Source organism: Mustela nigripes, chromosome 9 (genome assembly GCF_022355385.1).
Source record: "Mustela nigripes isolate SB6536 chromosome 9, MUSNIG.SB6536, whole genome shotgun sequence".
Classification (NCBI taxonomy): domain Eukaryota; kingdom Metazoa; phylum Chordata; class Mammalia; order Carnivora; family Mustelidae; genus Mustela; species Mustela nigripes.
The window spans coordinates 84,656,114-84,671,409 of record NC_081565.1 but is presented as its reverse complement, the minus strand read 5'-3'; the positions used below and the strand labels follow the sequence as shown (position 1 = coordinate 84,671,409).

Genomic DNA, 15,296 nt, shown 5'->3' with positions numbered 1-15,296 from the left:
TTAAGAAGAGGGGCGCCTGGGTGGCTCAGTGGGTTAAGCCGCTGCCTTCGGCTCGGGTCATGATCTCAGAGTCCTGGGATCGAGTCCCGCATCGGGCTCTCTGCTCGGCAGAGAGCCTGCTTCCCTCTCCCTCTCTCTCTCTCTCTGGCTGCCTCTCTGTCTACTTGTGATTTCTCTCTGTCAGATTAATAAATAAAATCTTTAAAAAAAAAAATGGTTAAGAAGATAAACTTATGTTATTAGTTTTTTACCACAGTTTTAAAAATGCGCAGGCATTAATGAAGGAGAACAAAAACAACCTTCCCTATCCTTTCCTTGATGCCTAGATTCTTCCTTGGATACTCTCCCGGACTCTTAATATAAAACTTCAGTCATTTGACAGTGTGTATTGGAAGAGTTTAATTATTATTCTTATATAATTCTTTCATAAAGGAGTAAATGCAGACTTTGCAAAGATGTCGCTTCAAGATGGCTAATTCCAGCATTTTACCTAATAGTAAAAAATCATAATGAACACGAGTGTCTAACTGTGTGGAATGGATTATGAAAATAATGGTATATTCACGCATTAAAGCAAATTCAGTCACTCAGCAATTAAACATAGCTCTACATTTGCCTACATGGAAATTCAGTTATCTTATAAATATCATATATAAATTCAGTTCTCATAAGAGAAACTAAGCAGAATCTCTACTCGAATGAATAATGTGATCCTTTTTTATTTTAAATATTTATATATGCATAAGCACATAGTGCATGTGAATCGTTTGAAAGCCTGTTTTAGTTATCTCTTAGTGTTGACATCTTAGATATTCCTAATATTTTGTTCCTTTGTGCTCATTCGTATTTTCAGTTTTTTCTAGAATTATATTTATAGTGCACTTTAAACTTTGAAAGTGATTCTTAGAAGGTACATCTGAAAGACTTTATGGTTAATTAGATCAGAGAAGGATAGCGGATGGTGTCATCTATTGAAAAGAAGGAACTGTGGGTTTACCTAGGGAAAGAGAATAAATTCAGTTTGGGCATTTTGCTTTTAAAATGCCTCCCAGTTGAACAGTCTCTTGAATAGGTAATGTCTGTACCGTGAGAAGAGAGGCGGGAACCCGAGAATGAAGATGAGGGGTTTCCTCAGCAGAAGCTGCCGGTGTGAGTGGACTCGCCCTCCGACGGCTCGTGGCATGGAAGCTATACACGCCCTTTCCAGAAAAATACACACGCGATCACAATGTTTTAGAGGTAGAATTAGGACCTTTACAGACACCCCTCCGAAGGAGCTTTTCTTGAAAACATTTTCTGGTTGCAGTGAACGCAGCTTAAAAATTCTTGTCACATCACATTTCTCTATTTTATACTTCGGGAAAATGAGGCCCACGTAGATCACACGAGTTGCTTGAGGTGGGTTTAGCTGACACACGCCCTGCATTAAAGTCCATGTCCTCTGACTCTCAGTCAAACATTATATTCCCCAATAATTATGTTTTGACCCTGAGGGTGTATATTTTTTTAATTTTTAAATATAACACAGGGACACTTGGGTGGGTCAGTCGGTGAAGCGTCTGCTTTGGGCTTGGGTCACGATCCCAGGGTCCTGGGATGAGCCCTGCAGTTACCGTCCTGCTCAGTGGGGAGCCTGCGTCTCCCTCTGCTCCTCCCCCTGCTCCTACTAAAGAGATGAAATCTAAGAAATAAAATATAACACAACCCTGGAAATGTCACAAAACTTAGAGCAACTACTGAAAAGCAACTTTAAAGGTTTCCATTCCATGGGCGCCTGGGTGGCTCGCTGGGCTAAGCCTCTGCCTTCAGCTCAGGTCTTGATCTCAGGGTCTTGGGATCGAGCCCCCGCATCAGGCTCTCTACTCAGCAAGAATCCTGCTCCTCCCTTGCCTTCTGTCTGCCTCTCCGCCTACTTGTGGTCTCTCTCTCTTTCTCTCTCTCTCTATCAAATAAATAAATAAATACAGTCTTTTTAAAAAAAAAAAAAAGTTTCTGTTCCCATTGCTGTTTCTGAACCAAAAACTTCCCAGTGAGATGCAGGTAGATGTCTACCTTTTCTCTAAAGTAGTTTTGTGGCCGTCGTTACTGTTGTTTTCAGTTCCATGAATTAATTTGCATTCGTACCCTTGCCTCGGTAGTCCTGGAGATTTTGGTTCCTGATCCATAAAACTCATCCAGCACATGCTCCCACCTCCTTCCACTCTGGGCTTGTTTCTCTTTTAATCCTGAGGGAACACTTTTGGCCAGTCGAATCTGCTTTTCCATCTGACTTTCCCTAAATCTTCTCAAACGGATTGATTGGCTTTAAAGTTTTCTCTGTTCTTAATTGTGGGGTGAGGTAGAGTGGGGAGAAAGTGAGAGAGAGCTGACTTTTGGAGGCAGACCCTGTACACTCAGTTCAGCCACTCTTTTTCCTTAGATGATCGCGTATTTGAGCCCTATACGTGCACTAGCTGATGTGGAAAAACCAAGTCACACTTCCATGTCGCGTCTTGTTTTCAGGGGCAGAGGCTGCAAGTTTTCTTAACAACCTGCAAGTGGTCCTTCGTTTTCTGAACTCATGTCGTTGTTGGAAGCTGTCCTTGTAATTTCCTGTTCACGCGCAGGGTCTGTGTGCCGACCTTCAAGGGAAAGACGCTGAGTTGAAGTTTCCCTTTGCTTTCCGTGTCCTGTCCCAGGAGCAGGCGTCTTGGGTGTGCCAGTGTGATGACAACATGGTCCAGAGACTAGAGACAGACTTCAAGATGACCCTCCAGCAGCAGAGCACCCTGGAGCAGTGGGCCGCGTGGCTGGACAACGTGATGATGCAGGCGCTAAAACCCTACGAGGGAAGGCCCAGTTTTCCTAAAGCCGCCCGGCAATTCCTGCTAAAATGGTCTTTCTACAGGTACTGTCTCACGTTTTCCTGAGCTTCATGGATTGTTGCATGTTCTGCAAATAGGCGTGCTTCTCAGACGGGGGAAGGAAATGAGCGGAGGGTTGGTTTGGAAACTCCCCATTGCTAGTACCTTCAGCCCGCCTCGGCGATTCCAGCCTCGTGGAGTCGGACCAGCAGGTTTATGGGGACAGACCCTCTCGTTCGGGAGTTGAAGCCTCTTGCTCCCAGCCCGGGCATTCCCAGGTGGGAGGTCTCAGGCACCAGTCCAGGAGACATATTCAGCAACAGACAGAAAAGGGCCCAGCTACCCCCCTCTTGCAGACGTACATTATTTGGGCCTCTGTGGTGAAGACTTAACCCCACTCTCCTCCTGATCTGCTGGTGTGGGTGATTTGCGAGCTGCGGTCATTAGACCAGGAGCATCACTTTCACTTGGAAGCATATTCCAAAAGGGAACGCTCAGGCCGCTCCCCTAAATCTGCCAGAATCAGGAACTATAGAGCATGAACCCAGCCATCTGTGCCTTTAAGAAAGTCTTTTAAGTGTTGGTGATGCAAGCTCAGAACCAGCCAGTTCATTTCTTAATTTTATCAGCTACGACTGTTTTCAAACCTAGCTGCACATTAGAATTAGTGTAAAAACAATAAAAATTGTAGGAACGTCCCCCAACCCTACTGATTTGAAAATCTTGTTGTGTGGATGGTAGTGATTAGGACATGAGGTCGTCAGAAATTTGGTCTTCAGAGAGCTTCCTCCTGGTGAGGTTATGGTTCTAATCCATAACCAGTTTAAGAACCAATAATCAGTAGATGGTGCACTATGAATCCCTTATTGACTAAAATTGTATATGCATGTTTCTGTCCACATGGAACCCCGGAAGAGAGAACCTTTCAGGTGACATGATATGTGACATCAAGGGTCGGGATGAGTTGTTGACTATAGGTCTGCCCTAAGGATTAAAAACAGAGCCTGTGTACATGGGCTTATATACCTTATATTCCATATATATATATGGGATGAAACTGAGGGGTGGGGTTTCATTTCATAACACGAATAAGGTAAATTAAGCTCTAGCTCTGCTCTGATGCTTCATTAAGTGTTAATTTTATCTTATCTCATAGCTTTCTGATGTCTAGCCCAGGGTCAAGTGAAGGAAAGCTTGCCTGCTTTGTATTACTGTCATTCTGTTTTTGTTTTGGGATTGGAATAATTCCACAGTTCTGTCTCTCCTACATCTGATACCTTTAGCCCATGGGATTTGAGAAGGGCCTTATTAAAATGCTGCCTGGCTCAGTGAGCCCCCTCGTATGCTGCAGCGAGGCCAGTGGTAGGTTTAGATGTCTGGGTGTTAACGAGAAAGATGTCGATGAGAGGTGGAGGTTTTCCCTGGATACATGGCGAAGATTTCGAAAACATTGTCACAGTGTCTCAAAGAAACCGCAGCAACAGTAGGGGTAATTGTAAGAATTCAGAATTTTAATTTGGGAACATTTCTTAAGAAGATTCTGGATATTTTCCCATTTGCCTATGACTTGATTTTTTTTTTTAATTATTCAAACATTGTCTTCTCAGCAAGTCATACAGATGGTGTATGTATTTCATGAAAGACAGACGAAACCAAAGTTACACAAGCTGATTCTTCTAGAACCTCTAAGGCCAATAGCTTCGCCAATATCAGAAAATGCAAGGTTGTGGGTTTTTTCTTTTTTCTTCCTTCTTAGAGCTTTCTTATGTTGCGAAGTCATCCTTGCCCTACTCCTTCCTGTGGGTTTTTATTTTTTTTCTATATTTAGTTGATATCGTTTTAGAAATAAACCCCTAGAGCCTCCATCTCCGCAGAGATCTGTTGCAAGTATCTTGAAAGGAGAGAAAATTACTTACTTGTATTTCTTGTTCTCTGCAGATATACAAACCCGGCAGAGCATCCCCTGCCTGCCCTCTGTCCTTGCCTGAGTCGGGGATAATTGGCTTGTTATTATTAGACACTATTATGGTCATTATTTTCATTTCAAAAAGACTCAAAGGCAGATAGTTCAGGGCTGCAGAAGGAAAAGCATATTCAGACAGATGCATACCTCCTGCTCGTAGGAAAAGTCCATAGCTTAGAAACGGAAGAGCCGTTAAAACCCAAACTGTTTTTTTACTGAGGCTTAAGAACATTTTGGTAATGAAATTGCATTCACAAAGTATCAGACAGTCAGAACTACAGAGTTGTGTGTGTGTGTGTGTGTGTGTGTGTGTGTGTTTTCCCCCATGGTTCTGGCATTGAAATAAGAATTTGGCAGTTCCACACACAGACCCTTCGTGTTCTGAAGCCAGGTGATCTCATAATTTCTAAAGTTCTGTGTGTACATTTCCATGCGTACAAAGAGAGAAATGGGCTGGCGGACAATCTGGACAGCAGGTGACCTGCTGCTGCAGACACACTGTGCTCCAAACACGGGTCTCTCCTGGCCTAACCTGGCTTTGAATGACTACCGTTGGCTAGCTGGGAGGTGGGAAGACCATATCACCACCTTTCTTGGGCAGACCTGGAGAAGTCATGTGGGCCATTTCTCAGCCGGTGTGTTCTGTGGTTAACAGAAGAGAACATTCCCGAGGGTCACCCAAATACTCCCTTTTTAAAGAACAAAATATATAGCTTTGATACAGTGACTTGAAAGGGGATACAGGGAACTTAGTATTCCTACAACTGGACGATTTATACATCTTCCAGAAAGTAATAGTTTTTTGGAGCCGACCGTCAGCACTGTTTGAAAAGAATGTGTGGGGGTCACCGGTGCGACGCTGTCCTCTTTCTCCTTAGGAAGGTTGTGGCATATCCCCGGATGCACAGAGTGGACTGAGTATCACTGGTTAGTGTATATGCTACAGCTTCCAGACCATAGTTATAAAGATAAATCCACAAAGGGGTCCCTCATCTGTTATAAAATAATTAACGGGAGAACTCTGATTTTAAAAGAAGTTGAATTGGTGGTAACTTAGCAACGCGAAATCCAGTGGAGTCTGTTTTGCAACATATCTTACAGAAGTCTGAATCAGACAAAAAGTTTCCAATTAAACTGCTAATTGTGTCATTTAATACTTGGCTTGTAGGGCAAAGGCCCAACATAGAGAAGATACTGAAGGAGACATAGCATTAATCATGCAAGTCAACTGATATTTTTCTACACCTACGACAGTAATTTCATGGCATGCTTATCAGTATCTGGTAAAAATAGCTAGGGATTGTACCGGAAGGTCAGCAGATTTCTGTTTTGTTTTGTTTTCCAGCAGATTTTGGTATTACGTGTGTATTTTGTGCTGAAATAAGTTGATTGCCTAACTGTCTAAAAGTTTCCAAAACACTTAGAATAAAACCCAAGGCCTTGTCATGGCCTACAAGACCCGACATCCAGGAGTGACCCCAGGCCCACTCTGGATTTTTCTCTTTGCTTCTTGTCTTTTTTTTTTTTTAAGATTTTATTTATTTATTTGACAGAGAGAGATCACATGTAGACAGAGAGGCAGGCAGAGAGGGAGAGGGAAGCAGGCTCCCTGCTGAGCAGAGAGCCCGATGCAGGGTTCGATCCCAGGACCCTGAGATCATGACCTGAGCTGAAGGTAGTGGCTTAACCCACTGAGCCACCCAGGCACCCTTGCTCCTGGCACGAGCCTCCTGGCTCTTCTTTGAATGCATCCAGCATGGTTCTGCCTCACAGTCTTGGCGTTTGCTCTCCTTTCTGCCGGGGAAGCTCCCACATTCACAAGGCTTCGTTCAATCCAGTTTCCACTCCGTTATGTCCCCTCTTCAGAAAGAATTTACCTGACAGCCTCGCTGAAAGTACCTGCCCCCATCACTCTCTGACTGCTTTCCCTGATTTATTTTTTTCGCATAGGATTTATCATGGCCTCACTTTATATTTTATATCTACCTGTGGTGTTTTTCCCCAGCCATTTCTCTTGCTAGAGTGTGAGCTCTGTTGATACTAGAATTTCCTGGGACTCGCTCTGGAACAAGACACTGGCGCAGAGCAAGACTGCGATAATCCTCGACCCAGTGGACGAATGTAAATCCCCTTGGGCAAAAGCAGTGGACTCAGCAGACGTCGATAGCACTGTCAGAAGGCTCCTCAGTCTGAATACTTTTCTTAGTCATTAACACGATTTCAGGGTTTTTCCTATCTCAAGGGAAATATAAAGGCCTACAACTTGAACTTAAAAAATACTATATATGATTCATCCTATATCTGGGATATTTATCTCTGCAACAATTTACTGAAAAATTTTTTTTTATACTTGTAATGTCCTCTATTGAAATAAACATATTTTAGGGGCACTTAAGTGGCTCAGTCAGTTAAAGCTCTGCCTTCGGCTCAGGTCATGATCCCAGGGTCCTGGGTTCGAGCCCCGCTTGGGGCTCCCTGCTCAGCAAGAAGTCTGCTTCTCTCTTTGCCCCTCCCCTCTGTTCCTGCTTTCTCTCTCTCTCTCTCTGGTTCTCTCCCTCTCTCTCTCAAGTATATAAATAAAATCTTTTAAAAAATTTAAATACGAAAAATTAAAATTAAACATTTTTTAAATGAAATCAATATGTGCTCACTTTAGAAAATCTGTGACATATTACAAATAACAAGGAAGGGCACCTGGCTGGCTCAGTCAGTAAAGACTGTTACTCTTGATCTGTGGGTGGTAAGTTTGAGCCTTATGTTGGGGGTAGAGATTTCTTAAAAAAATAAGATACTGTATTTTTTTTTTTAAGATTTTACTTATTTGGGAGAGAGAGAGAAAACATGAGTGAGGAGAGGGGCAGAAGGAAAGAATACCCAGGAAGACTCCCACTGAGCACAGAACCCAACATGGGGCTCGATCCCACAACCTATGAGGTCAGGACCTCAGCCAAAACCAAGAGTTGGACACTTAACTAACTGAATCACCCAGGCGCTCCAAAAATGAAATCTTTAAAAAAAAACCAAAAACTTAACAAGAAACAAACTTACATCATTCATAATTTTAATACCTGGAAAAATAACCACTGGTGAATTTTTGGGGCTTTTTTGTGGCGATATAAAATTGGAATTCAGTTGTTTACCATAGTTTATCATCTGTATTTTTCTTTCCCTTAGCATTTTTCACTTGACATTATATCTTAAGCATTTCTTGTCATTAAACACCTTCAGAAGCATAGCTTTTTTTTTTTTTTAAGATTTTATTTATTTATTTGACAGAGATAGAGGGACCACAAGTAGGCAGAGAGGCAGGCACAGAGAGGAGGGGAAGCAGGCTCCCTGCTGAGCAGAGAGCCCTGTGCGGCATCCATCCACGGACCCGGAGATCATGACCTGAGCCGAAGGCAGACACTTAACCCACTGAGCCACCCAGGCGCCCCCAGAAGCATAACTTTTATAATGTTCTCACAATATCCAATATCACATGTATATCTCACACGTTATTTAAACATTTACCTTTTCCCCTATTCTTAAGCATTTAGGTGGGTTTTGGCATTGTGATACAATGACAAAAATAATGTAATCTTTGCATGAAATTTCCCCTGTATCTTCAGACGCATTTTGGTAAAAAGGTTTGAACTTTCTGAAGTGATTAACACTGTGTTAATGAAGTGTGCTAGCTCAGAGCTAATAATTTCCCATTTACTTAAGGGTAGGGTTTTTTTTTTTTTTTTTTCTTTAACTACAAGACTGTTGTCCTGTTAAATAAACTCCTATATATCTTACTTCTTTAACTTGACATAATATCATAGACACCTTTCTGAGTTACTACCTTTCTGTCTGGTTTTCCTCGTTTCTTTAAACTGCACAGTTTGTATATGAATGAGCCATAATTCGTTTAATCAACATCAACTGATGGATATTTGGCTTTCCCTCCTAGTTTCTCAGTGGGATAAATTTGCTACAGTTAAAACTTACCTTTGTTCATTTGCATAAATTTTTGGAATTAGAATTGGTAGGTCAAAGGTTTTCTGCATTTTTAATTTTGATAAATACTGCCAAATTTCTCTTCTAAGCAGAAGCTTCATGAATTTATACTTGTGAAAACAGTAAATGAGAGTTCTTTTCCCGTCTTCCCTGTGACACGGGACCTCCTCCTCTCTTACAGTATGATAAATGATATTTGGTATTTTAATTGGTAATTTTTGAAATATTGAATAAGAGTATTCATTTTTTTAACTTTTTTTAGCCATTTGTCTTCTCCGGGACATATTATAAATATTTGCTGCCTTCAATAAGCGATGCAGTTAGGAGCAAATATTCTGCCTCTGTCTGACTTGGTTTTCCAAAATTCTTTATTTCATATGATCCAGTTTGGATCAGTAGAGGTAAAGATGTTATGCAACATTTTATTATTTTCATGTTGTGCTTGCTTTTGCTCTTTTAATTAGAGGTTTCTCTGCCTTTTTAGATTTTTCCGTAGAAAAATAATTGTTTAATTTCAAATATATAGAATTTTATGTTTGTTTCTAGAATTTATATGTAGAATTTTATATCCATTTATAGAATTATAAACAGAATTTTATGTGTGTGGCATGTGAATGAAAGAATCTGTTTTTAGTAGTTCACTTACAGAGTTCTAAACTTGAGCTTTCACTAAGGTGTTTGAGTCTAAGGAACTATTCACTAGAACCATGATGTATGATAATGAATATATTATTATCTCTAATATATGTAGTACTGTGGTAATGGATAATTCTTTTAATTCCAATATAATTAACATACAGCATTATATTAGTTGCAGGTGTACAGTATAGTGATTCACTAATTCTGTACCTGACTCAGTGCTCACCATGATACATGTACTCATAATCCCCATCACCTATTTCACCCATGCCCCCCACTTACCTCCCCTCTAAAAAACCATCAGTTCTCTATGGTTAAGAGTCCGCTTTTTGGTTTGTCTCTTTTTTCCTTTGTTCGTTTGTTTTGTTAAATTCCACATATGAGTGAAATCATACGGTATTTGTCTTTCTCTGACTAACATTTCACTTTGCATTTTAATCTCTAGATCATCCCTATCATTGCAAATAGTAAGATTTCATTCTTTTTATGGCTGAATAATAGTCAATGTATGTATATATGACACCCATCTGTCGATGGGTGGACACTCGGTGCTTTTATAATTGAGCTATTGTAAATAACGTTGTAATAAACATAGGGTGCGTGTATCTTTTCGAGTTTGTGTTTTCATATTCTTTGGGTAAATACCCAGTAGTGGGATTACGAGACCATCTGGTGATTATATTTGTAGTTTTTTGAGGCACCTTCGTACTGTTTTCCACAGTGATTGCACCATTTTATAGTCCCACCAACAGTGCTTGAGGGTTTCTTTTTCTCCACATTTTTGCCAACACTTGTTATTTCTTGTGTTTTGACTTGAGCCATTCTGACCGAGTGAGATGATACCTCAGTGTGGATTTGATTTGTATTTCCCTGATGATGAATGATGTTGAGCATCTTTTCATGTGTCTGTTGGCCATCTGGATATCTTCTTTGGAGAAATGTCTGTTTGTGTCATCTGCCTATGTTTTAATCGGATTGTTGTGTTTTGTGTGTGTATGTGTGTGTGTTGAATTATATAAGTTCTTTATATATTTTGGATACTAACCCTTTATTGGATATGTCTTTGCAAATATCTTCTCCCATTCAGTAGGTTGTCTTTTAGGGTTTTTTGTTTGTTTGTTTGTTTCCTTTGCAGTGCAGAAGCTTTTTATTCTGAAGTAGTCCCAATAGTTTATTTTTGCTGTTGTTTCCTTTGCCTCAGGAGACATATATAGAAAAATGTTGCTATAGCCAACATCAGAGAAGTGAGTAATGGCTAGTTTTCTTAAGATCTCACATACATTATCTCATTTGATCTATACTAACCTTGAACGTTAAAATGTTGAACGGCATGATTAAAATTAAGATCACATTGTGGTTAACATGAGTCAGTCTCACTCTAAACTCCTGCTTTTTCTTTTTCTTTTTAGTAAATAAATCCACTAATGGGAGGTCCGCTGCCATCATCCTATAATGACCTCCTGTTCTTGTTGCTATAACCAATTGAGAATGAGAAGCTCATCTTCTCCTGTTCTGTATATTATACTTATTTTTAAGTAGTTGGTCTTTTCATTCATAAGTTTATTTCACATCCTTGAAATAATCATGTAAGTTAAGTAAGAGCAAAAATGTAGATTTTATTTTCACCTAAGAAGAAAAGCAATCTCAGGGAAATGATTTGTTTAAAGTCGACAGTGAGTTAACAAAGAGCCAGGATCAGAATGTAGGGTTTAGAGTTTCACATGTACCATGATCATCTGCCACTTGCCAAACCGAATGTATAGAATTTGATATATTAATAGCCTCTACATAAATAAAGTTGACAATGAAACAGAAAACAGAAGTACAGTCTTTTTCCATCTGCCTGACATTTTACAATTCTTCATTGCAAAACAGGCTTTAGGATATCAGCCTATCCATTTGTGAGATCCTATTTCTTCCACCTATCTAAGAATATAATGGCTGTTTTAGTTCTCCTAGGCCAAAAATCTCTAGAAAAGACCATGAAATGAGAGTGATAAGAAACACACACACACACACACACACACACACACACACATATACTCACCCCACTCTGGCTCTAAGTTAGAAATATTAAGGAGGTTTGAAGTATGAGGATAAGATCCAAGACCAGTGTATCTTCAGTGAGGACAAAATTTTATTGAGGACTGGTTTCCATTTTTAAAATAGTAGAGTATATTGTTAGTATTAATAATATCATTCATATTTTGGTATCATATTTTATAAATTCACATTTTTTCAAAGATATGCATTTCTTAATTAATTTTATTATACTTATTTCTAATGGAAAATCAGCTTAATTTAAATGGACATCAGTAAGAAACTGGGGATCAATTAATAAAGTTGCCTTCCAATAAGATCTGCAGGGATCCCTGTGCATACTTTCATTCTCTATGGCCACATCTGGGAGCGTTACTACTGAGTATGTTTTGTAATCTTTGTATGGCACAAATACCTATTTCTTCTGAAGTGTACACCCAAAGTCATCACTGGGATGTGGTGACACATTGTTTACCCATCAATAAGATTTTCACTTTGAGTGTTTCTTATGGTAGTGATGAATTGCCAATCTTTCAACAATCTTTTTTATTTAGTTCTGGTCCCCTCTGTGAGAGAGATAGAATCAGAAAACTCAGCCATGACAATAAAATGTTTTTTCCCGGTGAAGACCTGTCTAGATCTGGTCAGGATCCAACCAGAACTCACGAAGGGGTGCCTCTTTACCACCCTGTTTCAATGAGTGGAGCTGACTGCTTTCAGTCATGAAATTAGTCTTTGGCAAGTTGTGTAGTACCCCAGCCTTTTAGACCCTCTGACTTAACTTCTTTTAGGAGGGAAAGTAGGTTGAACTTTCGTCCTGGTCACTAATATTGGCTGCATATATGTCTTCTCTCTCGAAACAGCTCAATGGTTATTCGGGACTTAACCTTACGCAGTGCTGCTAGCTTCGGCTCCTTCCACCTGATCCGTCTGCTCTACGATGAGTACATGTTCTACTTAGTAGAACATCGTGTTGCTCAGGCAACAGGAGAGACACCCATCGCGGTCATGGGCGAGGTAAGAGAGGCCAGAAGAGCTGTGACTCATGGGGCTTTGACAAAAGAACCTGAATTTTGTTTTAATTTGAATATATTACTGATTGATGAAAGCAATGAAGGCCCTGGGGGACTGTGGAGTTATTGGGGGGTGGGGGTCCTTAAATCCTTCTGTTTATGTGTATTCTCTTAACAAAAGAGTCTAAAATTATAAATTACATCATGTGAACGTTCATGGTATGGTTCAATATATTATAAAGGTGTCTGCTTGAAAGAAAACTTTGAGAATCACTGGACTGAAAAAAACCCTTATGGAACGGGAAGTAGGAAAGATTGATGTTGCTGATAAGGCGAAGGGCTAGGAATGTGCAGAAGAGACGAAATACGAATTTTTGTAGGCTCTTTGTCCAAGTGCCCAGGAACGAAAGAAATGATTCTGTTTCAGAAGGATAGTAACGATGATAATGGTGCCAAAAGCTTATGTTTTGGGGGCACTGACTATGTGCCAGGCACAGCTCGAAGTCCTTTCTATGTAACAAAACACTGGACGCTTTCCGAGACAAGCACAGCTCTACCCCGGTTTACAGATGAGTATCTGAGGTTGATGTAAAAAGCAAAGGACCCAGATGAAATGTTTACATAGCTCTGGTGGGTGGTGGAGACTGTCTCAAGTACTCAGACTCTGGTTTTCAAATCAGGTTTCTCACTGCTGAAGCTATGAAGAAGAAAACATTCTCTTCATAGTTCTTAGATAGAAAATAAAACTGTGTTGTTTTCAGCGCGTGTCAGAAAGCTAACCCTCCGAAGTAAATTTACACTAGGAGTGGTGAACACTATGCGGGATGGGTGCAAATGCTCAAGTGAATGTCCGCCATCTCATTTCATTGTCCTGAAATGGGGGTCCTTCGGATCTTGCTAGGTAATAAATATCAGGCAATATTACAAATTACCCAAAGCAGTAAAGAAGATAGGTTCATTTTGAAGCTGTGTGTATGTGGTTATTTAAGTTTTAGAAAATCCAAGTAAATATTAGATGCTTTTCCTAGTTTAATAAATATGATAAAGATATAAATTACGGGGCGCCTGGGTGGCTCAGTGGTTTGGGCTGCTGCCTTCGGCTCAGGTCATGATCTCAGGGTCCTGGGATCGAGCCCCGCATCGGGCTCTCTGCTCCGCAGGAAGCATGCTTCCCTCTCTCTCTCTCTCTCTCTCTGCCTGCCTCTCTGCCTACTTGTGATCTCTGTCTGTCAAATAAATAAATAAAATCTTTTTAAAAAAAAAAGATATAAATTAAAATATATTAAAATACCTCAAGATGCTTTGTAAGTGTTCTACTATCAATAAAATCCATGTCAGACGTCTTCAGTAGGTTGGGCAAAAGGTTCCCCTTTCCCTCTTTAAAATCCCTCTCATGTGTTGATCTGTACGTGTTTGTGTGATGTTCTCAGTAGTGATTGTGCTTAAATCATGCCAGTTATATGTACATACATTCTGTGTGCAAGATGAAGCCAGGATCACTGTAGCTTTTAGACAACAGGCAGGACCCAAACAATCTAGACTTTTCTTAGACTTGACCTTCCTTTAGAGCCTCTTGCAGTGGTTGTCTTACAAACGCCCAGTGGGCATGTAGATTAAGTACTGCAGAATTTCTCCAGTCAGGGCTCCGAACTTTGGAAACAGACTTGCCTTCCGGTATATTTAACCCATTTGCCAACCCCCTCGTCTATTCTGGGACTTCTTAACAAGGTGGTCAGCATAGTGATAGCAGGGGTTCGGATGAGTACCACGAGGCTAATCCTGATGCCTGGTCTTGGCTTCCCTTGCATCTCAAGAGCATAGAGGCAGTGGGCAGGAGCTGGTCACCCAGCGTGAGGGCTCAGCACGCCCCCTGCTTGTTGGTGCGGGCAGTGCTGGCTGACCAGGGTTAAGATGGTCTCATAGTCAGTACTGCCGACTGACTGTGCCTGTAGGCATTCTTTTGGTTTGGTTTTTGTTTATTTTATGTAAACAATGTGAATGAGTGTGACACATTCCCCCAAGAGGTGAAGATGTAATAAGAATAAAATCTTGATTAGAAAATAAGGTAAAAAATACCTTCTGGAAGACCTAAGATCTAAGAGCATCTCTTGATTTCTTTGCTTACTCTCTCCTTACCCAATTTATAGGACCATCCTTTGAGCTGTCTCTACTCATCCATTATTCAGCCCCGGCCAATCAAGGCTCCTTTTATAGCTTTGTTCTCTCCATACAGCGTCGATGGCCTTGTATATCTGTTGGCCACTGCAGATCTGGAGGTCGTGGTCATATTATCATATGTAAAATTTCTTGATTCTTGGGAAGAAGAGAAGGAAATTCAGGAAAACAGAGGTTATTTTCACATATGTCTCTCCCTTGTTATCCTGTGGCTACCCTAGAATTCAGATTGGAGGTCAAAAGGGCTTTTGCATGTTGAGGCTCAGTTGCTTTCGCCCCGTGGGTGATTCCCCCTTCCAGACATCAAGTCCAGAAGTAACAGGGCACAGAGACATGCACACGGGTCCTGCCTGCGATGGAAAGGAGTATGGCCAAGGGGAAGTTTCTGTGGAAAATGTGAGGGTCAAACAACCTCAAATTCAGTAGACAGGAGGTAGAATTGCATGAGGAAAGAAAGCCAGAAACTTCAAGTGAAACCTGCATTTCACATACCATTTATGTGCTGGGCACTGTTCTAAGTGTTTTATGTAGATTAACTTAATAATTCTTGACAACTCAATGAATACTGTTATCCCTGTATAAAACCGTATGTATTTTTTTAAAGATTTTATTTATTTGAGAGACAGAGATCACAAGTAG

At 40.5% G+C, this 15,296-nt stretch overlaps 1 protein-coding gene across 11 annotated transcripts in view; it reads left to right on the top strand.

The window, feature by feature from the left end:
- The window catches only part of RFX3 (regulatory factor X3), a 444,560-nt gene that overhangs the window by 406,807 nt on the left and 22,457 nt on the right, over nt 1–15,296 (top strand). For all 11 annotated transcript variants that reach the window (XM_059411948.1, XM_059411946.1, XM_059411949.1 and 8 more), the window contains 2 exons: nt 2,679–2,887; nt 12,333–12,486. In XM_059411948.1, coding sequence (XP_059267931.1) covers nt 2,679–2,887; nt 12,333–12,486 — 363 coding nt within the window. The remainder of the gene's footprint in view (nt 1–2,678; nt 2,888–12,332; nt 12,487–15,296) is intronic.